At 41.8% G+C, this 27,734-nt stretch overlaps 1 protein-coding gene across 3 annotated transcripts in view; it reads left to right on the top strand.

Moving 5' to 3' along the window:
* The window catches only part of CEP170B (centrosomal protein 170B), a 318,645-nt gene extending 291,119 nt beyond the window's left edge, over positions 1 to 27,526 (top strand). For all 3 annotated transcript variants that reach the window (XM_085626239.1, XM_085626237.1, XM_085626238.1), the window contains exons 18-19: positions 6,213 to 6,264; positions 24,028 to 27,526. In XM_085626239.1, the coding sequence (XP_085482365.1) occupies positions 6,213 to 6,264; positions 24,028 to 24,260 (285 nt within the window). In that variant the 3' untranslated portion in view covers positions 24,261 to 27,526. The remainder of the gene's footprint in view (positions 1 to 6,212; positions 6,265 to 24,027) is intronic.
* The last annotated feature ends 208 nt before the right edge of the window (positions 27,527 to 27,734 follow it).

The following is a 27,734-nucleotide window of genomic DNA, read 5'->3' as shown; positions in this document are numbered from 1 at the left end:
TGACCTTTATTATGGGTTCGACTGGTATAAATTTGAGATAAACTATGGAGCTTGAGAAGGATATGGAGACCACATAAGTGTCTACATTAACTATTGCACCAGTCAGTATTGAGGCTGACTGTGAAAATGTTGTGTAGTGAAAGAGCGAGGTTCAAATAATATGTTTGGCTAGATGGCCTAAATACTTAGTTTTTAATTTGGAGAAATAATAACTGTTGTGTAGATATGTGGTATTAGATGAGGAGAGAGGAGCAGCTTCTTGGAGACAGTCAAAGGTGGTGTAGGAAGTGGTTTAAACTTGCTTTTATTCCAGGGTGTTTCTTAAGATGATGGCTATGCTGCCAACGGGGTGTATGTCATTTGTATCATGATGGCTTAGCCTTGTGAGATTAGGAAATCTAATATTGCTTCAGAGAGTGAAGGTTAAGCCATAATTTTGTTATGAATAACATATCTAACTGTGCATCTCTGTGACTGAGGCGATGTTGACAAGATGAGGGTTTGCTGTGGAGCATGTAGAATATATTGTGCTTCCTGTCATTTTAGTTAACAAAGAAAGTTCGTGCACTTTCCGACTGCCTCCACAGCAGTCATATTGGAATTGGCTGCTTGTCGGCTTTTCTCCTGGCCGCCACAACAGCGGACGGTGGTCCGACCTCCCTATATCATAAGCGGGCTCAAAGTGTTTAGGAAAATGAGGATTGAGACTCTTGGTTTAGTGAAACCGTTTGGCTGTAAGAAGGAAAGGCAGTGTAACCAACACAGTCTTAGGCAACATATTGATGTTGGATGAAAAGGTAAAGAAGGTTACCTGCATGTCAGACTGTGGTTACTGAATGGGTTGAGTTGGGGCACGGTAAAGTAGAAAAGTTGATTATGAAGAAAAATAGGAGGGGGTCTCTTTCCTGCTGATGATTGAAATGAAAGAAACTGCCTTCCAAACAGGTTGCTGGATTGCAGCAGAGCAACCAAGTGAGTGAGCAATAGGCTTAATGGTATCCGAATTTGAGTATATTCCATGGAGTTTACATCCGCTCCAAGTGCACCACAGAAAGTCCAGTAATAAATTGCAGATCATTTAACAGGAGAGGAGTGGGTATATATGTCAGTCTCCGTGGCGATGAACAGGGTGTAGTCGGAACTGAGGAGACACATTGAGCATGTATTATAAACCAAGTTCTTTAAGGTATTTCTCAAGGAAATGTTGTAGGCTCACCAAAATGTGGCAGTAATACAACGTATGGCTTATGTATCACTTACTATACTCAAGTAAGTGTATACTTCTCTTCCTTTAAGGGAATGAGTGCTGCCATCCAAAGAGTACCTTAATGTGTGCTTCAGTGCGATGCAAAATAAACAGCAACTTGAGTGCTGCTAATGCAGAATTTCTACCACTGTAAGCAACACTACAGCCTGCATTTTTTCCACAGCAGAGTCACAAAAGGCTGAACTAAGCAGGCAGATGAAAGAAGTGGAATGTAATCGGCCATCTTTTAAAAAGCAGTTACATTTCCATATAGAGACAACTGGAGGCTGTTTAGACTAGCTGAAGCATTTAACACCAGAAAGTCCATTTTCACTTTCAGGAAGCCACACTGGCGGTGCGCTCATGCAGTTAACTTATCCATCCGGGTATGGTCATACAGTGAAGCTATTTGAAAATGTCATCTTCATGTGAGAGAACAATCTGGCAAGACACAATAGTACTATATTGTGGTGTATTTCTGAAGGAAACCTTAACCAGTATTGGCCTAGTTGCAAGTTCGCAGTTTTTCCTCAACAGCATATCACTTGCAGAGGGCAAGTCAAAAGAACCAATGTTAATCTTAGACTGGCATCCACAATGACTGCCATCCACTACTGTTAAAAGAACCCAAACTTTAAGCAACTGAGAATCCTTCCTCGCTTAACAAGAAAGCAAGTTTCTCAGTCCTTCAAGTAAACTAATTTGCATATCCAGTGAGGGTGTTACAATGGCTATCTTACACTTGTTTCTGGGCCCATTGAGCTTGGAAGCCAGGAAGGTCTTGTACCACACTGGCCAGTTTGAGAAATAATTATGCATGCTGAGGATGAATGCACACTGCATGCATCAATAAAAGATAAAGATCTTAAGGTCTCCAAGTATGTAACAGCAGAGCTGCATAGCAATGTTACCATGTCACTGTTGACATAATAGAAGGGGTGTGTTATTACTTTCATTCAAATTGCAGTACTTATTTCAAGGTCAGAAAAGAGTTTTAAGGGCACACACGTGATCAAAGGGACATACAATGCCTGAGCTTCCAAAACATCTGTGAACAGTTGCAAAGACTGCATGTGGGGTTGATATGTAAATATACCTTTATAATTCAGCTTGGTTGGTTGTGGAAAAAATATCCCTTGTTGCTTAGATCAAACATGGTCATTGTTATTGCCATTATACTGGGGTCAACATCAATCTGTAACAGTTCAGAAATCGTCTAGCCAGTAGGGTAACACTGAAGCTGAATTGTTGGCACTAGATCCAGCTTTGTTTTTCAAATACCATGCTTTAGGAGCCCACAATCACTTATGTGATAATGCAAATCTGTAGTTGTGCTCCAGCTGACCAAGTTCAGATGAGAAAAGTTGTATTCCCTTTATATCAACTCTGAGCAAATGTACAAGGCTCATCAGTCCTCATAGACGACATCTGGGTGTTTAGATGGTGAGTAGGACCCAAGGTGATAAGCTTTCAAACCTCGAGTCTCTGTACTCAGACAGTCAGGTTCCTGTGTGACAGCTGTTCTCCTTACAGCATGTTGCTCAGAGCTCCATTCTGCTCTCTCTTGTGCCTCTACTGCCAGCAACTGTGGGCTGCCCTGCTGTAGCCTCTAAGCCATGCTAGCTTGTACTGCAACCATAATAATAAGAGAACAGGCCCTGTGTCGGACCAATTGCACTTGCTACATTTGCATTGTTATAAACGGAGGGATATAGACATAAGAGGTACTGGATGGTTAAAGCATCACCCTGAAGTGAAGTGGATGATAATGGCCATCTTATAACTGGGATATTTTTTACCATCACTAAGAATGCTGTCATTTATCCTTACAACTGAAAGCTTGCGTTGCCAGGGTAGAGGACTTGAGTGGTGTTGGGCTAGGTATGTCACCTGCATGATCTATCGAGTTAAAATTGAGGATGTTTTCTATGCATGGCCCATACTTTTTTCTGTCCACAATTACTGCCTCAGGAAGGCCAATGACAGCCAGGTAAGGGATCTCAGACTTCATGGGCCTTTGCCCTGGATGCTCCAGCTTGGAGTCATTACAGTGCAAAAGAAATATGTTTGAGAAGCAGCCAGAAAATTACATTTGAAAGGAAACAAACCCACACTGATTCTGAAACCTTAGACAATGGGTCCTCATCCCCTGACTGGGATATGAGTATAAAAGTAGGATCTAAACCAAACTTCATTGATCCTGTTCCAAAGTCTTCCTAACCAAGTATGGGAGTTCTCAGCAGAGTCTTCAAAGAGCTGGATTGTGATCAGGGTTGGTATCCGTACGACAGCCAGTCTCTCAGACATGGAGGGACAACACCAGAAGTATACACAAATTGGTGGAGAAGGTCATGGTCTGGCTAGCAGCTAGAACGCTGCCTACCTGCTCAGAGAGGAAAGGAGATTGCCTGTGTTTTTAGTTAATCTTATACTTACCTTACTATTAAGAGACGGAAATGAATGAAATGGAGCTTATTATGGAATAGATGCAAGGAATTGTGGGATTATTGCAAATTTAATATAGTTTGTACTTCATCAACATATTCAGTGAGCACTGGAACTAGCAGAATTATTATGGAAGAATAAGCACAGTTTTCTCCGTTCCATTAACAAATATCTGGAAAAGTTTATCTTTTGTACCAGATGGAGCGCTGGGACATAAACTGTGTAATGCACCCAACATGACATATAGAGTTTCTATGACTGCATCAAGCATTGACCAAGCAAATAAGCCTGGCTTATTTTTTAAGTGAAATTGTTTCTTCATTGATTGTGAAATACCTTCATGTACAGGTGCAAATGCAGATATGGGTCAGTGGTTGTAAGAATGGATTAGTGGGTAACTAGGTAGAAAGATAAAGCAATGAATGGATGAAGCAAGGATGAGGAGTGTCCTTATGTAGGAATGACTGGGTGAAGGAAGGGCATGGATGGATACTGGATGAGTTGGTAGGCTGAGTGAGTGCGTGCATGGATTAGTAAATGGGCTGTCCATCCATCTACATGCACGCAATAATTTCCCAGCTCTATCCACCCACTCACTTTTATTCATCCCTTCATCAGCCCACAATTTCATCCATCCATCAATGTCTCCATATTGATGTAGTCATATATCCCCTTATTCTTGTGCCCCTAGGGATCACTCAACCACAAAAATGTGTATTACCTATCCGTCTGTTTGTCCATGTCTTTCTGTATGCATGTCAACTGTGATTGTATACGAGTAACTGTCTGCATATGTGTGGGTCTGTGTGTTATGCCTGAGTCCAGATTCCTTTCTTATGTGTCCCTATAAGGTAATTTTAATGAATTAAATTGTTTTACTCTTCCTCTGCATTTGAACACACACACACAGAGACAGACACAGACACAGACAGAGACAGAGAGAGAGAGAGAGAAGAATAAAAAAAACACAAACACTCAGTCATAAGTGTCTGGCTATTTCAGTATGTGTCCACTTTAGTCCTTGGCTGTCTTTTTCCACCCCTAAGCAATAAGTGGGAGGTCTTGAATTTTTTCTCTCAGTTGTAGGAAATACAGATTCATATGGGTAGCTGCCGGGTGGGCTCATATCATGTTGCACATCACACCATCTCTTGCTTTGCAGCCAATAGCACTTTGCATTTTGGAACTTTTAGTTTCATTGTTAATGCTATAAGTATATGTTTAAAAATCTGGTGGGCAAAGTGCTGAAGACTAAAAAGACCCCACTAGCTGAAAACTTTCCACAACATATTGATCCATTTGACAAATATGAATGTGCGTCCCCACAAAATATTCTTGCCAGACATACATAAATTGGGAAATGTTTCCGCCGTTTTCTTATAAAGCAATCTCCCCCTCCTCCCAATTAACCTTAGTGAATATTGTTTTTGCCTAATGTTGTACATTGTTAGGTATCTATAAGCATATCCAGCTTAGTGTTTCCTTTGCTTTCTGGTTCTTGTAGGCCTGAATTGTAAAGCGAAAAATAAAAATTCAAATACCAGAATGGAAAGTTAAAAACTAGACCTACACGATCTACTCATTCCTGATTTGTGGCATCATGAGAGCCCTAAGGCTATCACAACTTAATGAATTGAAGAAAAGTACATAACCACTAAGCTACCTGGCATTGTTGATACTTTGCCTTTCTTTGTCTGTGAATTGCATCATTGTAGTTGTTTTCTATGTTGGTAGATGCTGCAGTTGTTCTTCTGTGCTCATAGTAGCTGTCTGCAGTAAGTACACTCCTGTTTTGGTTTTGAAAATGTGGTTACCTATGTCTACATGCTGCAGAGAGTGGAGTCAGTCTATGAACATTGCAGGAGGGGTAAGTTAGATTACTACAGTGTGAGATGGTAAAGCTTTGGCGCCATGCACTAGTCTTGACACAACACTGAGGCAGGAGTTTGGCAATCTCTGATGATGGTATCCCGTCTCAGAATCCTCCCAGCACTACGTCAGGTACTCCAGAATCAAGGGTAATGCTTAGTCGATGGCAAGACAGTGCTTATGCAGCTCCAAGCTTGCTTGAAGATCCTTCAGGGCTTGCCACACTTGACAGGGTCTTGCTAGGATAAAAGAAGACCTCCAAGCAGGCTCATAAATCTACTACGTTCTTCAATGGTAAGGCTGTTCTTGGTGGACAGTCAAAATTTCACGTCACTAATGAGAGTTCTAGTCAACCTATGGCTGTAACGTACACTGACCAACATGTGACTGACAGAACAACCAATGGCTGCCTTTTGCTCTAGACCTGCCTGCCCCTAGATGGTTCCCGCATGACCGTGTCCCTATCTGCCTATGACTTAGATAATCTCTGCTGACTGCTCAGCTAAAGACTGACCTAAAAAGCCTGTTGTGAGGTAAGGTATGTTTTTTGTGCTTTCACAATGTTCTCCCTTCATATAGATTCAAGTCCGCTACAGCCGTATTGATACATATCTTTATTAACTACAAACATTTTATATTCCATTTTTTTTAGGAAATAAGCTGCATCTTGAAAGAACTAAGACGAGTTCAGAAACAGTTAGAAGGTAGGTTGTGTATGGTTTGGTTTCCTTTACATAAATTTCGGATGGGATGCGCTTTGTAGCTGCTGACAAAGAAGGCTGGCTTGTCGATCTGGTATTTCTCATTATAATATTGTGTAAACATCTGGAAGGTTACTAAACAAATTCAGCTTTCATAAATAGGGAGTTTTTGAAATGTATATTACAGGATTGGACACTTACTTTCCTTGTTGCTACCTGAGCTCCCAGTGCAGCCTTAAGTGTTTTAACTATTGTATATTCCTTTAGGCATGCTGAGTGGGGAGCAGATTAGCCTATATTATGAACAAAGGTACCCAGGTACGCAAAGTTAGGTCGGCATTTAGAAGTTGTGTTTGCGCGAAGCAGGCCAGACACTTAAATTGTTAGATGATGAGTGGCAATAGTTGTGTGGCCAACCCAAGAAGGTTTCTTAACTACAAACATAAGTAGCTTCAGTCAGCTACCTTCATCAAATGTATACACCCAAACACTTAAGGGTTGTGTGGCTGATGTGGATCTTTAGATGCAGAATTCATGTGTCTCACTTGGTGACTTTCTTGATGCCTTTGCCAAAATGTGAGTCCCACCTGAACTGTTGGTGATGGTGCCCTGAGTGAGTATGCACCTAATTCTGGGTATTATGGGAATGGTACTAAATATAGAATCACTGTATATTGGTTTATAACTACACTACTGTCAGTGAAGTATAGGTCCCGACCACATGTAATGAACTCTCCTACTTAGACAATCTTCCACTGGTCCCTAGACCACTTGATAACTGACCTCTCAGAGAATATTTGAATGACACTGATGGTACCGTAAATGTTGTATAAACTTTGGCTTTGTAAGTATATACACACTGGACAGCAGTGGTTGGGGCAGAGTTAGCTATGGGGAAGAGATTTGGCCATTGACACTGACCTTTGTTGGTTTGTGTAGAACACTGACATTATTTGTATGCGTCATAAACAAAGACTCTGACAATAACCATAATACATCCAGTTAGTTTGTAGGAGCACATTTGTTGGAATTCCGGCTCATAGACTTGAGACAGTGGACCATTCTGACTTGAAATGTATTAAAACGTTTGTGATTTCAAGGACTTGACCTTTGCTATTAGGGTGCACAGTATTGGGTAATTCTAAAATCTGGCTGAACCAGTTCCTCTAATTAACGCCCTGTCAGACATGAACTGTGTTCCAGCTAGAAACAAGAGCAAAGTCTTCTCAGAGGCTGTGAATGAAAAACGTTTTTTGATTACAGACCCAGGTATTAAGCAGGATGACCTTAATAATTGTGGCTTTATTAGCTTTAAACTTTTTTTAATAGAAAATACTTTTCTGAGCGCAAATGGATACAGGAGTATAGATATTTCCTTCTCAAAGCTACAATTGCATCCTCTTTTAAAAGGTAGTTTGGAGAGAAAAGAGCTGTCACAGATTTAGACAAAGCAGTGGGCCAGTGGGCCCCCTTTTACCAAAAACTAGACGACAGAATGGAGGCCATGGCATCAAAACACACCAAAAAAATTATGAGAAGAGAGCAAGATAACAGAGCATTGGCAAATGCTGCAGGTCACCGCTTAAATGGCTGACCTATTGGCACTGCCTATTGCTTTTTTGGCAATGGCATCAGTATGCATGATCACCCATCTTGGAAAAAGTTTCCTTAAAAAGGAATTCCATTAATTACCATCCTAAAATTGCAGATAGTCATGTTAGAATAGTAAATTCAAATGGTTGCTTGGTGGTGGTGATTGCAAATCTAGAGAGTAGGTGGAGTGGGCTCCGGCCATAGTGAGTGGTTTAGGCACAAGGTGTGGTGTGCGACTAGTGGCAATAATCACATCTTGTGCCCTTTGAGCATGTCCAAATGAGGTTCCCATTGCATACCTTGGGTCACACTATATCAAAACATAATTCAGGAAATGTACTTTGTTAAAAGAAAGGGACAAATGTTTACCTGTACCACAAAATAGCTTGAAGGAATGTGAATATTCATGACCTAAAATCCTCAGAAATGTGCATGGTACCATACCACCATGTACTGCCCATGACCTTGGATGTCTCAAATGACATTAAAATTCACATTCCAATAGACATTACTGATGTGGTAAACAATTGCTCTTCGACATATGTGCTTTGTGGAGGTAGAAATACATCCTTGACCATTACAGGGACCATTGGATGCAAAATACAGCCTTCCATTACATTAGACACTGTTACCTAGATGCTAGCGAGTAGAGTTGCAGGAGCCTTTTATTTTCCATATACTGATCGCATCAGAAATGACATTAGCGATGACATGGTTGATGACTTCATCAATCAGGATTTATAAAGCACGGCTAATCACCCAATAGGGTATCCACCCACTTAAAGGCCCCGGAGACTTATTCGAGCAGCCAGGTCTTGAGGGCCAATCGGAATTCCAGAAGTGAGTTGATGGTCCGGAGGTGCGTGGGGAGGCCTTTCCAGCTCATTGCCAATATGTGGGAGAAGGAGTGTCCTCCACTTCTGCTTCGGTAGATGCGGGGAGCATGGGAATGTGAAAAGGTGGTGGAGCGTAGTCTTCTCGATGGTTGGTTGAAGTTCATGTGGTTGTTAATGTAGGCAGGTTCTTGGTTGTGTGAAGCCTTGTGTGCATGGGACAGCAGCTTGGATTGGCATATCTTCTGTACTGGGAGCCAGTGGAGTTTCCTGAGGTGGGGTGTGAAATGGGTTTGTTGGGGAAGGCAGAGGAGGAATCTGACTGGAGCGTTCTGTATGGTGTCACGTCACTGTAGAAGTTGTGCTTTGAATCCTGCTTAGGAGGCATTTCCATAGTAAAGTCATATGGTGATGAGGGCTTGTGTCATGGTGCATCTCATGTGTAGGGGTAGACACTTGAAGATCATATGTAGCTTGAGCAGAGTGACTAATCAGGCGGAGGAGACAGCGTTGATCTGTGATTTCAAGGTGAGCTTGTTGTCAATGATGATTGAGAGGTTTCTCCCGTGGTTGAAGGGAGTGGGTGCAGGTTTCAGGTCTGATGGCCACCAGGAGTCGTTCCATGGGTAGTTGCTGCTGTTGTTAAAGGTTAGTACTTCCATCTTGTCTGTTTTCAGCTGCAAGCAGTTGTTCTTTATCCAAACGGTGACTTTTTTCATGCATCTGTGGAAGTTAGTTTTGGTGGCGGTGGGGTTGTCGGTGAGTGAGAGGATGAATTGGGTGTCATCTACATAGAAAATTATGTTGAGACCTTGGGAATCTGACGATGTTGGCCAGCATGGTCATATATGCGTTGAAGAGCATGGGGCTGAGGGAAGAGCCCCGGGGGACACCGCAGGTTATCCCCTTGGGTTCAGAGGTGAAAGGAGTGAGGTGGATTCTGTAGGTTCTTCGGTGAGGAAGGAGGTCAATCATATGTGCGTGTCGTCCTGGATGCCTGATGTGGTGGAGTCTTTCGATCAGTGTATGGTGGGATAAGGTGTTGAAGGATACGGAGAGGTAGACGAAGATCCAAGCTGCTTTTCTCCTCGGTCGAGTAGTGGTCTGAATTTGGCCTGTTTCCAGGTATCCGGAAATGTTGCAGTTGTGATAAAGGGCCGGCCCGCTGGTTTCCAAGTTTGAAGATGTGGTGCGGGCATTGATCTGTGGGAGCTCCCGAGTGGATGGATTTCATGGTGAAGGTGTTGTCCTGGGTGGAGAGGATGTTCCAGGTGGTCAGTGTTGTGGGTCATGTTGGTTCCGTTGGTGGCATATCTGTTGAGGAAGTCCATAGGTGTGGGTTGGGGCTCGAAGTTTTTATATATGGTTGCAATGTTGTCATGGATGAAGCTGTCGCACAGCTCCTGTAAGGGTGTGACGTTTTCGCTGGCAGCCATGTTGGAGAATTCCTTAATGATGTTGAAAAGTTCCGTTGTGGTGTTGGCGCTGGTTTTAATCTGTGCAACAAGGGCTGCCTTCTTTGTTGCCCTCAGCAGGTGGTGGTACAGGTTGAGGGAGGTCTTGAAGGCTGCCATTTCTGAGGTACCCCTGCTGGTGCACCATCTCCTCTCCAATTGTTTGCTGTCCCGTTTTGCTGTTCTGAGTTCTTTGGTGTACCAGCTGGCCTTTTTGGAGGATTTGCTCTGGGTGTTGCTCTTGATGGGGACGATGCTGTCTGTGCAATTGGTTATCCAGGCATTGAAGTTTTTCACTCCCTGTTCGAGCTTGGTGGTGTTAGCAGGGTTGGAGGTGTTAGGGGTCATTTGCTGAGCTGGTCTCTGAGATTTTGTTCTACCTCTGGTGGGTGGCATTGGTAATCTTGGGGGTGGCGTTGTGGGGGCTGGAGCTGCTGATGTGGGCGATGGAGTGATCGGTCTATGCGAGTTTTGTGACATTGCTTTATTTGACGTGGTTGCTGGAGGTGTCCAGCATGTGTCCTGCGGTATGTGTAGTGCCGTGCACGATCTGAGTCAAACCAAGGCTGCTCACACTGTCGAGGGGGTGTGCAGTGTTTTTGTCGTTGGCGCCGTCGATGCGGAAATATAGGTCGCTGAGGAAGATTTAGTCCTGTAGTACTTGTAGTCTAAGGCTAAGGGTGCAATGATGTCTGCAATGGTGTTGCAGAAGCTGGAGCACGGGCATGGGGGTCAGTATATGAGGGTGCCTTTGATGGTTGTCTTGTCGTCTGTGTGTGTGTGTAGCTTCAAGTTGTTCCATGGGGGTGTTTATTATTGTCGATGGTGGTGGAACAATGTATTGTCTCTTTGTGGATGATGGCTGTTCCTCCTCCCGGCTTGTTGGTGCGGTCCTGGTGAGTGATTTTATATCCTTCAGGAATCTCTGTATCTGGTCTCAGTGAGGAAGACTGTCTGGTGTGAGGGTGACAATGAGGTCCCGTAATTCAGTGGAATGCATGCATAGTGAGTGTGTGTTGAGAAGGGCGCATACAAGTTGGATTTATTGTTCAGGTGGTGTCTGTGGTGTGTTCAGGGTGGAGCTGGTTTGTGTGCACTGGTGTGTGTGTGCACTGTGGCAGGTGAAGTGGCAGTGGGTGCAGGTGAAAAGCCCTACCGTGGAATGTGGGTTGGTGGTGTGACAGTGACTACAATGACTAAATTATTGGCATCAATGAAGCTGCATTTCATTGTTTTTTCCCTACATATGACTCCCGGCAGTGTAAATACAGATTTGTTTGATTTGATGTCAGTTTTATTGACCTTGAATACAGCACTACGTGGCTTTATGATCCTAAAGGTACGGCAGTTGGAAAACGCAAACAACACTAGAGATTAGTTCTGTCTTAAGCCTGTACACAAAGAAAATTGCAGAAAAGTTTGAAGAACCTAGATAAAGACATCAGTCTTGAGTTTGCCTCAGCTGAACAGCAAGATCATTCTGAAACATGGGGCCTTAAGAGCCTGGCCTCCACAGTGGGAGCACTTAACTTGAAGAGACGGGGTGGGGGGGCGTCAAAGTAAGAGGTTTATATGAAGAAGCTTAGAAGACCTACAATGGGAAGGTGTTTTGCCTTAAAAGGAATGATCTTGGCTGTAAAAAATAATATATATATATATGTATGTATATATATATATATATATGTATGTATATATATATGTATGTGTATATGTGTATATATGTATGTGTATATGTATATATATGTGTATATATATGTATATATATGTATATGTATATGTATGTGTATATATATATAAAAGAATTTTACAGCACATACGAGCTATCAATCACGGTGATCCCACATATCCAGTAGCGCGCCACTTTCATGAAGTACATGCAAGGAGATCTAGTGAGCTACGGTACTTCCTAATTGACTCAGTTCCTCCCCTAAGAAGAGGTGGGAACCGCGATTCTCTGTTAAGAAAATTGGAAACTAGATTTATACTAGAGTTAGATAGCAAGATTCCAAATGGATTGAATTCTAGTGAGGATTTTTTTACTCACTTATGATTTTTTTAATTATTTGTTATTCAATCCTGCTATCCTCAAACATTTAAGCTGCTAGCTCTTTTTTAACCTATGAAACCACTTAATTCCTTTTATATATATTTTATTCTATTAAAGCACAATTTTGCACAATATGTTATTGACACGATTCAAGGGTGACATGGGGCGGATGGCAAACTTTAGGTGCTTTTAGTATTCGCTAAGTGCAATAGCCCACAAGGGCAGTTTTGGATAATTGTCTAGAACGTTTTTAACTATTTTAACAAGGTGTTAACTGGGTACCAGTACGATCGGTATAACATGAAATTGGATATATTTGATTTTGATATTGTTACGATTTAACAATATCAATATGGGAGTAGGTTATTGTACCCAAAATGTTCCCCTTTCAATCTATGTTACTCATTTTCTAAGGTTTACTTACAGAAGGTTTTAACCCACTTTATAATGTGTCTTAGGATTTTTATAAAATGTGAGTGTTTATATAACCTTGTTTTAACCCTGTTTAACCTTGTATGACTCTTAATAAGTACATTTATTTATTTATTTATTTATTTATTAGTCATGAGTGTCTGGTATTTAGACCAAAAACTTGCGTTGTTTTGCACATAGCGTTACTTTGCACATAGCGTTGTATCAAATTGGAAGTTACAATTTGTATTTGAAAATCTGAAAGCGCTTTTCTCAGCATTGTGCTGAAATGTCTTCAGTTTCTATGATTTAGACACGGAAGTGTTTGCCTGTCCTTCCCGCGCACTTGTCACTTTAAATGGTGTAGTAAGAACCATGTGATGTATCATGTGACCAAGGCCCCTAGAGGGCTGAAATGTGTAATGGCGGCGGTGCAGGGCACGAAATAAAACTTGAAAGCACGAAATTTTGGGTTCGCCTCGTCCTTTCCTAGCACACGGATCGTTGGATGAGTACAGGACAGATATATATATATTCACTTAAAAAAACCATAGGTTTCACACATGTTATAGTTAGGTGGATATTTCACTCGTAAAAAACCAATGAAATTCCCCCGTTATAGTTAGTTGAGATAACTATAACTCGCGCGCCCGCAATCCTCTGCTCATGACGTCACATATTACATCACTCATGACATGGTCAGTGGCACTGACATCATCCTTGTGATAGAGTGGCGGTCGCGCGAGTTATAGTTATCTCAAGGCTGGGGGTCAGCTACTCTCTACCCTGCCCCCTTTTCACGTTCGCCACCTTCCTTTTCCACTCTCGCACTGAAAACAAACAAAATGGCGGCAGACACTTCCTGATTTCGACCAATTCGAACGTTGACTGACATGTAACAACCAATCAGAATTACGCTCGCGCACATATGGGTGCGCGGCTAAAGATATGTATGTGCTTTTAAATGCAATTTTCTCTGGAAATACTTAACAGATTGACTCCATATATGCAAAAGGCACTTCCCTGACCTGAGGACTACCTCTCTGCCAAATTTCAAGTAATTCTGTTCAGCCGTTCGGGCTGTACCCTTGATCAAAGGTCCTATGGAAAAATGCATGGGGAAAACGCGTTTTGGGACCCCCTTTTTTCTCAGCCCCCGCTTGACGAATCACCCCGAGACTTTCAGGGTAGGAGCTGAGCGGAGCGCCCCATTAGTTTTGAAAATTTCGCGAAGATTCGTCAACCGGCGCCAAAGTTATTCAAAATAGAATTTTGAGATTTCCTATGGAAACACGGTCCTAACTATAACTTCCCATTGGTGGGAGTGCAATATGAAAATGGCGAAGTAGGTTCAGCGCTTGCACACACCGTCTCCGTTAAAGCCTCTGAAGAGAAGCATATAGAGCTTCGAAACGTGTCAGGCAATTCCACTACGGAGCGGCTTCTACAAGCGGATCCTCGTCCATGCCTATCATAAACAAAGCTGCTGATAGAGTGCTGCTCACCTGGTGGACAACCTTTGGAGCAGAATGTAACACGCGGCCGTCCTGCCGCGGAGCTTGCACCACCCCGCAATGTTACGGGGGCCACCTGACATGGTAACCATCATGTCAGTAATGTGGGCCAGCAGCGGCAAACAGGATTGAGGACGAGTCCACTTGCAGGGTCCATACAGGACAAGATTTGTGTGCTATCCGGACCATATTTCCCACAATGCACAGTCTCATTCGAGCTTCCCATTGGTGGGAGTGCAATATGAAAATGGCGAAGTAGGTTCAGCGCTTGCACACACCGTCTCCGTTAAAACCTCTGAAGAGAAACATATGGATCTTCGAAACGCGTCGGGCAATTCCACTACGGAGCGGCTTCTACAAGCGGATCCTCGTCCATGCCTATCATAAACAAAGCTTTTGATCGAGTGCTGCTCACCTGGTGGACAACCTTTGGAGCAGAATATATATATATATATATATATATATATATATATATATATATATATATATATATATATAATCTTAATGCCCAATCTTTAGTAGCTCTCTGCACATTATTATTTGCTATTTTGTTTTTTGTAGAGTGCACGGCTACTCAGATGAGTGTCCCGGTGCTTCGATTTGTTAGTCACTAGTCGGAAGAAATAGTTTTGAAAGAAAGCCAAGTTTTAAGGCTCAGTTTTTAGGAAACTTCATCTTTAGTGGCCCTCGGATCAAGGGGAAGAGCATTTTAGCTAGAGGCGATGAAAATCAAAAAAGAGGAGCCACCCCATTTCTTCCTTTTGGTTTTTGGCACAACAACCAAAATAGCATTAAAGGAAAGCAGAGTGCTCGCTGGAAGGTAGTGTGCGAGTCTGTTAGCCAGATAGCGGGGACCTGACTTATAAAAGGCTCTATGGGACATCACAAGCCCCTTCAAATGAACTCTCTCACTGATTGGTAACCAGTGCAATTCCTGAAGGTGCAGACAAATGTGAATATTTTTCCAGAACCCTAAAAGAAGTTAGGCTGCAGCGTTCTGCAGCAACTGAAGTCTTTCGAGTTGGAATGCTGGGAGACCCCAGTACAGAGCATTGGTGTAGTCCAGCCATGAGGTTATGAAAGCAAAGTGAAGGGAGCAGAAATAGAAACGTTTTTAAGGATCTAAGAAGGCCAACACACATTCCTACCAATCTGTCTACCTGGGAGCTATGGAGAAATTATTGTCGAACTTTACCCCAAGGTTGTATATGACTGTGACATTCAACAAAGGCTCAAATAACTTAGTGACGAACTGTTCGTACTGCAAAAGTCTGTACATGTTGGAGACTGGAAAATACATCTTTATTTTTTTTTTTGCAACAGCAAGTCGACGCAGTGCACAGGGGTTTGGTTCTTGCGGCACCTACGAGGGATACTGGCCTCAAACTTGGTAAGAGAGCAGGGCAGGCCTTGAAAGCTGTGGAGAACCACCACCTGTGTTGCAGAACTTTCCTGAGTCCGTAGAAGCGCAGGATCAGCAGACCGGTCAGCTTAGTTGTGGTGCCTGCGAATTCAGGGAAACAGCTCCTTCACTTGAAGGCAGATTCCTTCAGGTGTCTTTGATACCCACAGACCTTGGAAGGTTCCTGTATGGTGCCTAGACCCAGATGATGCAGCAGACTGGAAGGGAGACTAAGTCAGGCCCAAACGTCCAGCGAAGTCCAGAGTGCCCAGAGGGTAGAATAAGTGGTGTCTAAATTGAATCTTGTCCCACGACAAATCTAAGGACCCGCCCACAGGTAAGGAAAGGGTTGGGACAATTCAGGGGACCCTTCCAGGGGAGGGACTGGACAGGGGGAGGTTTGTCCAGTTTCGTGCCAGAGAGGGTGCTAACCGTACCCAGAGCTGGTTTGAACTGGACTATGCATGGGGACACCAAATGTGCCCCTCATGCAGACTGAGTGGCGCTGACAATTTCACCCACCTGGCCCCAATACACTAAATCCTGTCTGGGAGGTGGTCACACCTCCATGTGACAGGATGCCTAATGTTTTGCCTTACCCTGCTTGAGCTTGGCTCAGCAGCAGGAGGGCAGAATAGTGTCTCTGGTCGGCAGCAACCATTTTGTGCTGTTCGGGTCTAGAAGGCTGGTACCTGGAACACTGGGAGCATAACGGAGGGCTCTTCCAGTGCTTGGAATCAAACCTCCCACACAGTTTACGGTGTGGGGGGGGGTATGATTCCAACATGTTTGATACCAAACATGATGGGATTTGTTGCAGCCAATTTCAAGATGGTCATCGCGTAATTACGGTATATGGCTACTTCACTTACAACCCACTAGAATGGACTCTGTAGGCTGTAGGGGTGTCCTGCTCATGCAGGGACACCCTCACACTTGGAACCAAGCACCCTGCCTCTATGATTGTAAAGGCCTGATAAAGGGGTGACTTATAGATTTTAAGTTCAGTGAGCCTAGATATAGGAAACCTATATCTTTAGTAAGTGATGCTAGCACCATCTTAAACAGGCTGCAATGGCAGGCCTGTAGTTCCATTTTGAACGGTCTCCCATGGGTGGCATAATGCATGTTTCAGCCCAAGTGGGTACCTCTGGGATACTTATGCCATGGGTACCTTAGTACCATATACTAGGGACTGATAAGAGTACCCCAGTGTCCAATCTGGGAGGTACCTAAGTACTGAACACAACAATTTAAGTGAGAAAGCAGATAGACTGGGGTCCTAATTAGCAGGATCTCAGTCAGACTAATCAATAACAGCTTAGCTCAAGGGGAAAAGTGGGGGTAACCATAAAAGCAGATCCTACTTTACTACAGTACGAAAACTGTAATAAAGGGAAAACAAATCACCTGAAAAATCCCAAACCAATTTAGAAAAATAGAATTAATTTTAATAAATATAATGACATCAAAATGACAAACATCTAGTCAGTAGAACTAGAGCTATGAGTTCAATTTTTAAAGGGCCTGGTGAAAATGGTGCCAAAAAGTACAAAGCGGTAATTCCAGGTATCTGGCTGTGTTGATCAGGGGACTGGTTAAAAGTCACAAGCTTTGGCCAGCTGAGGTTGATCATGTGTCAGATACAGGGACCAGGTTCCTCCCACTGAAGATTTTAACTTCTTAGAGTCCTAGTTGGCCAATGTGAGGAGACTGTTTTCGGCTCGAGGATCAGGTTGGGTGTTGTGGACAGACACTGTTTAGAACTAAGAATTGGTAGTCGCTGGAATTTCGCAATGGTGTTCGTCGCGGGCAGTCACCGTTGGATCTCGGAGTGGATGTGAAGAGTAGGTAGTCGCTGGAAATTCGACTCAGCGGACTATCGTGGGGCAATACGAGGGGTGCGTACGCTATAGCAAAAAGACCAAAAACATCTCAATAGTCACCTGGATCACAATATTTTTCGTTTTGAGGTAGGAGGAGTACTCGCTGATGACAGCCAAGGGTCCATGACATGAATTGGCACCTATTAGGCATCAGGACTCACTCCAGAAGAGGCCAGCAGCAAAACTCAGGCAGATCTATTTGGTGTTTGCCAAATTGCAGGAGAGGCCTCTGGAAGCTTGTAGTGTCCATGGAGCTCAAAAAGGAGGGCAGCCAACTGACCTTTAGAGTCAAGTCAAAGTAAACTTTATTCGACCGAAAGCCATAAAAGCACACATAAGATAGTAAGACATAAGTAAAAAATGTCATCTTTTACAAAATTCATATACAGTTTACGTTTTTTGTGTAATAATTTAATAAAAAAGAATCCAAAGCAAGTGTGCTAAATCATACCTTAAACTTTAGGGAATAACAATTAAAATTCAGATCTCCTCCTAATATGGGACACCGATTTTATAAAATTTAAAACCGCTATACAAATTTCGAGTGAACCTAGAGACTGCAAAATATTTACACCCTCCTTGTACTGTCTCACATTGGCACTGCGCAGCAACAGCGCCAGAATTTTGGGGTTTGGCTCTTGATACAAAGGACAATATCGAAATTAATGGCTGGTGCTTTAGGTGGGGGTATTAACATGTACTTAGAAAGATATGTTCTGACACAATGCCCCCGGAAAAGGAAAAGCAAATTAAAATGCAAAAATGAAGAGTCTAAACAAGGCGGTGTGTAGAAGATCAATTCCACCTCCAGTAGGGCTCTGTGCCTCTGGTTGTTGAGACTTGATCATACTTAACAATTGACTGCTTGGCCTGTGCAGCGTCTAGGCGTTTATTCATACAGTGCTCCAAGAACAGTTCTTTAACGCGGGATTTATGATTGGGCTCAATTGTACGAGAGGATTTATAAAGCTCAAGAAGACCCAGGCTGTCAAAGGTGACCTTCAGATACCTTAACCATTGTATGTAGTCCACCCCGTCTAATAACATACAATTGGAAATACAAGTTCTGATCCATACAGCCTCTCAGGATGACCATATTTTGACCCACAATAATAAATGGGCTAATCCAATCTGGTCTTCCAAATATAGCATCCCAAACTCCTCACGACCTATTAAGGTAGCTGTGCCCCCCGGGACTGAAAGCAATCTATGCAAAAATGTATTTTTGTCCTCATTGTACGGTATCTGCCTTACTATACTCCCCCAGAGGCCAGCACCATACCAGTACACTTGCTCCTGTAAAGATTCAGCATTTCTAGACTTGGCGATGTGAGGGGTGTGTTTGCAGAGCTCTAAAACCTTTGGATCTTCACCTGGATCATAATATTTGTAATTTTGAGTTAGGAGGAGTACTCGCTCATGCCAGCCAAGGTTCCATGACCTGAAAAGGCACCTCTTTGGGTTCAGGGCTCACTTTCAGAAAAGGCAGAACCATATGGTGCTGGCTAAATTGCAGGAGAGGCCTCTGGAAGCTTGTAGTGCCTGTGAAGCTCAAATAAGAGGGCAGCCAACTGACTGTTGGAGTCACTTCTGGGGAACTTGGGTTTAAGGCCCAGTCTTTCTTCTTAAGGCAGCAGAGCAGTCCTTCCTCTGAATCTTTCACAGGTACAGGAATGCTCTTATGAATGGTTCTGAAGGTGCCACTTTTATCCCCAGTGACATCCTATCGGTAGGGGATGACCCCTTTGTCGAGCCTTTCCCCTTTCTTGGGTGTGGCTCCAAACTTTGTAGAGTAACGCAGGGCAGGCAGGTCTAGGTGTGAGCTACATTTGTCCGTGGCATGGCAGGCAGCCCTTAGAAGTCTCCTTAGAAGTCAGAAAGGGGGTGGGCAAGCCCTGAGGTAACCCTATGAAGCTCAGGAAGGGCTGAGTACAACCCCCTCCAAGACATCCCGCCCACAAGAGCAACACCCTGCTCCACACCCAAAGACCTTTTGTCCTTCTGTCTGGAAGGAATACTCAAAGCACCACAGTAAAGCCCTTCACAGTCATGTAACTGTACACTGGCAGAAAGGTAGATATGGTTTAAGCAGAAAAATTCAAATATTCTAAATTTGATATTTTTAGAATAGTAACTTAAAATCCGACATTACCGTTAAAGAGGACTTTATATTACAATTTGTATGAGTGGAGGAAGTAGTATCTGTTCCCCCAACTGAAGTTAGCACGTATTGAGTGTAATAAGGTAACCCAGTGATAGTCAATGGGAGAGCTAGCCTCATAATAGTGAATAACACCTTTAGAAGTTTTTCAGTGCCTGGACATGAACACCAACTTGTTATATACCATGTACCCTGCCCTAGGAGTGGTTAGGGCCAAACTTAGGGGTGACCTTTAAGTATTAAAAAGGAAGGTTTAGGGCTTGCAAAAGATTTATTTTGAAATGTCGAAGTTGCAGTGGCAGTCCTGAGACAAGTGATGCAGGGCCCTCCCAAACCGATATGCAAAAGTATAGGTTATAGGAGTGCTTTGGAAACCATGGAAACCTCTACTAGGTTCAGGGATTCAACCCCCAGGGACGTTTCATATGACATTTGAGGCAACTTATAGGGGGTTGGGGCTGGGGGGAAATCTGCGCCTCCTGCAGCCCCCCAGATTCACACTTGGAAGCGTTGGCGGTGCCCCACCCTTCTTGGGGCATCACAAAAGCCAAATATGCAAACTATAGGCCCTCTCTGGGGCTTTTAGGGTGCTCCTTAAGACCCAGGCTTGAATCTGTATAAAGCGGCTTGTCTGCACTGAAGAAAAACGTATTTTCTTTTTGTTCCAACCGTGCACTCTTGGATCACAGGTGTCACAGTTTAACCTGGCTCACCCACTGGCCTTTTCATTTGTTGCGGCATGTGCATTTGTCCAGTGGACTGTACTAAAGCTATTACTCTTCCTTTTGATCACTGCAGAGGGAAGCTGATGTTCGGTGCGTACTGTACCCCCAACAAAGGCACAGGACATAGGAGGAATGCACTGGCCTTGCCTCCTGTTTGGTCCCCAGGAACTGTGGGCCACTTGGGACTGGTATGAAATGCATTTTCCGGTGCCTCATTGACTTTGCACTTGCCCCATGGGGTGTGTTTCCTGGGGATAAGAGTGAATCAGGGGAGGGGTGGCAAAACGCCACACACTTCCTTTTCTGCTATATCTCCTTGGGACCCAGACTTTCTTTCCTTTCCTCTGGTCCTGTAGGGGCAATTTGCCCGAATTTGGGCTAATTATACTCCTGGTAGTGACCCCAGTCACCAGGAGCATTTTCCTCCTCAGCCTCCTGGCCTCTAAATGTGATTTTCATTGGGAAGATGTTTTTTTACTGCTCCCTTGCCAGATTTGACCTCTGCTGGGCACCTGGTACTCCCATTTGGTTTAAGGACATATTCCATAGCTAGCAATCAGAACATCTTCTCTGCCTCACTCCCCAAGTCCCACAGCCTCCTAGCTACTTGAAGGGCAGCTGCGTATCAGCGAAGTCAAGAGCAGGTCCACAGAAGTCCCAGGGTAGCCATCCAGGGACCCCAGCAGGTCCCTTCCCAAACCATTCCTCAGGGAGCATATAGGGGCCCACCACTAGCCTTAGAGAGACCTATCGATGTCTTTGGTGCCGTCTGAAATCCAAGCCTACAAAGTCCATTCTCATGCTGAGTTTTTAAGCGAGGTTGAATGCTCTAGAAGCCCCTGGACAATCTTAGATTTCCACTTCATCATTCCACCTCTGCCCCAACCCTCCTGCTTAGCATTCTGGGACATTTAAAGATGGTTACTTTAGATGGCTATGAAAAGACCTTCCCTGGGAGCTCAGCCCCCAGCTGACAGATCCCTTTCCACCAAAATTTCAAATGTGAGCCCATCCTGTGTTTGGCTATGAATGGTTGGCCTTCCTTTTTTGTTCCTGTGAGATTGGGCTTGACCAGGCCATGTGCAGGGTGAGGAGTTAGGACACACACACGCGCACGCTCACTCGCTCACTCGCTCACTCACTCTCCCCTTGCTTTCCCCAGAACTTGTCATGGACTGTAAATGACTCCATTTTGTGGTGAGTCCCTTGATCTTCTTGCTGGCCAGCAGAGTAATTAACTTGGCACAGTAAGAGGGGCAAAGGCCGGGAATCTGATTATCGCTAAGTACCATAAAGAGTGTAAATGTGATGACAGTAACTTTGGCTCTACACTCTGGATGCACGTTTATCCTAAGATTGATATTTCACCGGGCCCTGTCGGCTTAGCTGGGAGAAACTGTGCCTTAGTGCAGATATCGCCTTTAATGTGTAAATCAGTTAAGTATCACAGGCTTTTAGTATACAGTACAGACCAACTCTGTGGATGCGCACTCATTTCATAAGACCTACCCCAGCTCACATGTTCATATGTAACCAGCCCAAGCCTCTTACCCTAGCTGTGTAGTAGTGTCTTAATCTTAAGTCGGACACTGCCAGTTAGCTGTCTCATCCATTTCCACAGATTTTATCATTTGTGAGACTCAGCTGGTTGAACTTGCAGTAAAAGTCCAAAACCGGGTACCCAGAAAGCAAAAAATCTAAGTGGATTAAGTGGGCAGAGCCTTTTTTTCTACACCCAGCACACAATGCATTACCATATTCAGAACACAGGATTCTCGATGCCCCTGCCACAATGATGGCTAGCTATGGGAGTAAATTATCATTTTCTTCAGACTTTTCTCCCCAGTACAGATTTGTTGGCCCTTGGTTATCTCAATATCAGTCAATGCCCCAGTAGTTATTTTTTTTAGCGCTTGTCTGGATAGATAGAGTGATGCCAGAAAATGAATCCTCATCTATTGAGTACAGATCTCAGAACAGGATGAGGTGAAAAAATGGAATCCTCTCCTCCTTGCAATGTAGAATTCAATACATGTGAAGCTGTCGTTCACCAGGCTATAGTTAATTGTAAAAAGACACCTTCTAGTGAGAATCTAAAAAATAATTGATTTTCCTGGATCTACAAATTGAATTTGACATTGTAGTACGCGCTATCTGATCACGCCTGTCCTGGAAAATGACGGAACACTACAGCACTATTATAGTATTATTTCTGGACCGCAGTTAAAGGTCAGGCCCAGTATCAGGGAAAGAGGCGGGGGTTACAAACCCATCTATTTAACATGGAGTACAGGTGTGTGCTAAACAAAGTCATGGGACCCACATTTAGTCATCTTGTATATAAACGAGATCAGTAAATATTTCGGGGTTGGAATACTGTTATGCTGATGATACTGACAATCAACAGTTCTCAGGTAAATGAGTCAGGTAAACCTCCACCATGTTACCCATGGTAATTTAACCCTCAACTCATCCATCTGAATACCTTAATATCTATTCTTCTCTCTTTTTGAAAATAATTTGTTTTAAAGTATTTATTTTTTACCTGACCAGATTCTAATTCCTCACTTTAGGGATTCTTGAATATTTTGAAAATGAGAATGTATATTCTATCCATGTTGTCCTTTCCATGTTGTTCACCTTTTTCGATTTGTTTACATTACCTTAAAATCTGCTTTTGAAAATTTTCTTAAGAACTTGTGCTGTGTAGGGCTGGCTTCAACTAAATGAGGAAAGGGGAAATAATTACTTCCACCATTCACTCCTGCATGAGTATGTGAGATAGATGTTTCCATATTAGCTCTTCTTCCCATAAAATATAGAGCACTAGAAATTATAAACTTGTCTCCATTGCATTGGAAGCTGTAAATAGATCAGCTGGTGGCTCTACTTGAGGTCACAATATTTTTTGTTTATTTTTCTACTTATCACAGATAGTTATACTTGTTTTGTTCGATATGTGTACTAATGCCTGACCAGTGGACTCTATTATGTTATGGCATGTGACATTTTCTACACATCAATATAAGCCATTTTGGAGTGTACAGGAGTGATTATAGATTGACATTGGAGAAGGGCACCATGCTTCTGTGATGGTGCATCGTAAATAAAACTGATTGTCATTAAAGTGAATATGTATGAAAGATGTAGCTGAGGGAAGTGGAGGAAGGCTATTGGCACACCCTCCTCCCGAGCTCTCATCACTGTGGTTGATTGACAAACATCTCCTCTGGATCTTTCCAGCAGTGCCTCTGTTGAGAAGCCACTCTCATTGTCACTCAGTGCAAACCACTTTCTTTCCTTGTAAGTCGAGGAATGTAAGTACAGAATTGTAGAAAGAAAATAAACATGTCAGTTTATTTTTTTTCTTAAAGTAATCCAGCATTTGTACTTACATAGTGGTAACAAGACCAGTTTTTAAACCAAGAGCTGGTGCAGTTGTCTAAAGGAGCCTTTGAAGCAGTTCCAAAATTGGGGTACATTGCCAGTGGGAGGCTAAGGGTACTGTTCACAAGTAAAAGGCACACCAGAGGAGCAGGGAGCTGGTGGCCGAAGAGTGCTCCCTCTGTGACCTATAGTAATACTTCTAGCCCACAAAGGAAGATATCAGATTGACTGTCTAGCTCCAAACATTCCATCCTGGGTGTTAATTGTTTAAAAATGACACATTATTATACTGTTGTTTATTACATGACAAAAACGGAGTTAAAAATCTAATCAAATGTATTTCCTTCCTTCAGTTATAAATGCTATTATTGATCCAACTGGACATTTAGAAGTGATTACGAGCAACAAGAGCCCATCTGTTTCAACTCAATCTGCAGGTTCTAAAACCAGGACTACAAACATTTCTGCAGTGGATTCTAATCCTTCTGTACCTACAAGAATTTACACTAAAAAATTGAACTGTGGATCTTCTAGCATAAAAGGATCCAAAATCATTACTGATGAAGAAGAAAGCTACGCAGTCTAGTGTGTATATGTACATTTATGGTTGTTTGTCTTATTCTGTTGCATTAGTATTCTGAATGATTCAGTATGCCTGTTGTCTGTGTTTGGAGAGAAGGTAGATATGTAGATTGCTGACATACTGCACAAATTGGATCTCAGCTATTATGAGTGAATGTTGGATTTGTGTATGCTTTGGAAGTAAGACTAGCACTGTGGAGACGGGCACATTCAGCATATTAGCAAATTTTGATTTTTGGGGAAAAATATTCTTCATATGTGCCATAATAGCAAAACAGCTTCAAGTTATTTATAGATTAACTTGTCTAAAGTTTCTCAATATCTCATGGTTGGGTTACATTTTAGCTTTTTGAAGGTAGTGCCTCATTTTAACTTGATAGTGCAGTATTTTAATTATTGAAGTTCATGTTGTAACAAACATGCTTAAAAAAGCATCGGATATACTTTTTACCAGAACAAATTAAGCAATGCAACTGTTGAACTGTTGCATTTGAGTAATATCAGTGTTTCCTCAAATATTTATTGCTGATTTCAAAGCACACACAAAACATTTGACGTTAGCAAATATTGAAAATTACATAATACAAATAAATTCATTTCTACAAATGTAGGTTTTGTAATGTAATTTCATAGTTGACAAGTAGTATTGTTTTCAAAATTATTTTGCCAAACACTGCTGGTTTAATTCTCAGAACATAAAAAATAATGGAAACTATTGTGTTGAACGGGATGCTACAGCTTTAAGTAACAAGACTACCCTCATACATAAAGCAGAATTATAAATGCAAGCGAGTCAGATTGGTGCTCATTATAAACATGCACAATCCAGGTAGCATTCACAGTATGCACCACAGAGAAGTGATGTAGCTATCATATTATATTATCAAGAGTCCGCATCAGTACATTTGTATTACTTAAATTGTACCTTTGCAAAATACACTATAACTGATACCTTGTTGCTAAACATAAAATGCCCTAATCGGTCTTATTAAGTGGAACATAAAGGTAAATTCAGCTGGTTGTGCCATAAAACTTTCTAATATTTATTTTGTCACATTGACAAGAAATGCATCTACAGCGATATTAGATGTATTCATGATTTTCACTTGGAAACGATTTCTCACCAACTTTTTGTGAGTATTTTGCATGAGTATTTAACATATGCTAAAAAATCACATTTCTATTCCTCCAAAGCTTAAGTGGCCAAATGGGTAGATTTGTTAATTAATTCAGAGATTCTTTTTTTGGATGAATGTCCTTAAGAATTTTAATCAATCTCTAAACTAAATGACAGCTGCCCTTTTTATTATTTTGTAGTTAAAAGCTAAAATAAGGCCTAAAAGTTTCATTCAAAAAGTTTAGGGCTAATGTATTGTTTAAAGTCAGGATTAATGTGTGCTGTTTCTATGCTAAACCTATTAGCATTTGGCAGTGACCATGCACATACCGTGGATATGGAAACCAATCCTTGAACATATATATCATTTAAGAATAATGTGTTGCCATTTTCATTTCAAATTGAGATCAACTGCTCTGCAGTGGTGTTATGCTAATAGTGTGGCAAAGCTACTATTTGGAATACCAAATAAGTGGTAAGCTTCTTTCCTCACGAGTGTCTGTTGTGTAAATGCTACAGAATATGTCTGTTTTGTAATGTTTTCTCTATTTATTTTGCAAATGCTGTATGCAGTATGATCTTCTGCACCTCATTCTTGTAAAGATCCTATGTCCTAGTCAGGCTCCTTTAATGTGTATGTTTACAGTACAGACTTTCTGTTCATCAATCTTGTCATTGCAAAGTGACCAAAGTTTGTGTTTCCTCCATATCCATTTATTTTCTATCATACAGTATGTGTTAGATTAAGTTTCTTAGTACAAGGGAATGTAGCATAACCTGAATCCTTTTCTTCGCACTTTTATGTTCTTGGACTCCTCTTTGAAGTCCTTTGTAATCATATAATTTATTTTAGGTTTCTTAGTAAGCCTTTTATTATTATGTTTATATAATTGTCTAAGATCATCCCTTCAAGTACGGCCTGAAACTGTTATTAAATAACCCAATTTCAATGGGGTGTGAGAGGATATGCTTAATAATATAAATGTAATAATTATCTAAAACAAACAAAATTCTGTTGCGTTGAATTGATAAACATTGAATTAGTGGGTTAAGTCACTATGGTGACATTTTAATGCAATAACACACCTTCTTGATGAACTTTTCAACATTTTCTCTATCTAAAATGGAACAATTCTATTTTGATTTTTTTTTCTTTGAAAACGGAATGTAGAGCATATCCTAACGCCCATACTGTTTGAATGGTGATGCGACTTGTGCCCTATTCTTGGGTAGCATGAAAACGTATTGCTTCACAGTTACCCGACAGTTGAGCCAAAGAGCAAATTCCAAGATTGTAGACACGGAGTCATTTTTTTTCTAAATGTACTGTATGCATTTAAAGATTGTCTGGCAAACATAAAAGAATGTTACAAAATATTCAGTCAGGGTTTTTCTTGAGTTAATTTTCTATGTCACTCCTTGCTGTAGCCATTGAGACAGTGCACTAATTCTTTCCAATGTGTGTCACTTGAACCTTTTGTTAATCTAACGTTGATTTTGTAATGAAGTGAATGTGCACACTTGAAGATATCAATGCATGGACTATATTTTGTTCTTTTCTTGGCGGAGTAGCCATGTGATATATTGTACACCTGAAAGTCACATTTGTTTCTGAAATATGCTGCAAAACTGTTGTACAAATTAGATGTTGCTAAACATGTATATATATTTTGAGACACCTTTTTCACAAAACCACAAATTATTTTTTAATTCTATTCAACATAGTAACTTAGAAGAAGTCATCCTGCTCTCTTTGGGTGTGCTTTGTGCTGAACGGTGCCTATCTTAAAATATGTGGATGTTATGCTGCTGATTATGCTGTACAGATTTGTTCACCAGTTCAGGCCATTTGCATGCACCACAAATGCAAATTGATGAGATTGTGGGCAATTAAACACATTTGTATAACTTGAAATTGATACTGATTGTCATTTTTCCTTTTTCTGAAAGGTTTATATAATTACATTGTTTATTTTAATGATTCTACACCAGGCTTTTCTCATTTATTCCATCGTAATTTATTTTATGATGATCAGAGAGCATATCTGTACATTTTGTTCCTTAGATTGTATTGTGTATGTTTAAAACTGCTATTTTATTTTATATAATTTGTCTTGAAAATGATTCCAATAAATTGTTCTTTTACCACAGTGCCTATGTTTTTCTGTGTTCTATATTTGTGTTTGTTGGCTTAAAAAGAGAAAGAACACATATACTGTTATGTTCTTGGGTCTGTGTGCTTTGGTGAGACTCATTTGGGTCAAACTCATTTATTTAAACATATATTATTAAAATATATTTGGTATTTATGCGATGCCGATGTACCATCATCTTGTTTTGAACATACTCAGCAAGCACCAA

The sequence above is a fragment of the Triturus cristatus genome, chromosome 9 (genome assembly GCF_964204655.1).
Source record: "Triturus cristatus chromosome 9, aTriCri1.1, whole genome shotgun sequence".
In the NCBI taxonomy this organism is placed as follows: Eukaryota; Metazoa; Chordata; class Amphibia; order Caudata; family Salamandridae; genus Triturus; species Triturus cristatus.
The sequence above is the reverse complement of the archived record's forward strand: the minus strand, read 5'-3'. Positions and strand labels throughout refer to the sequence as shown.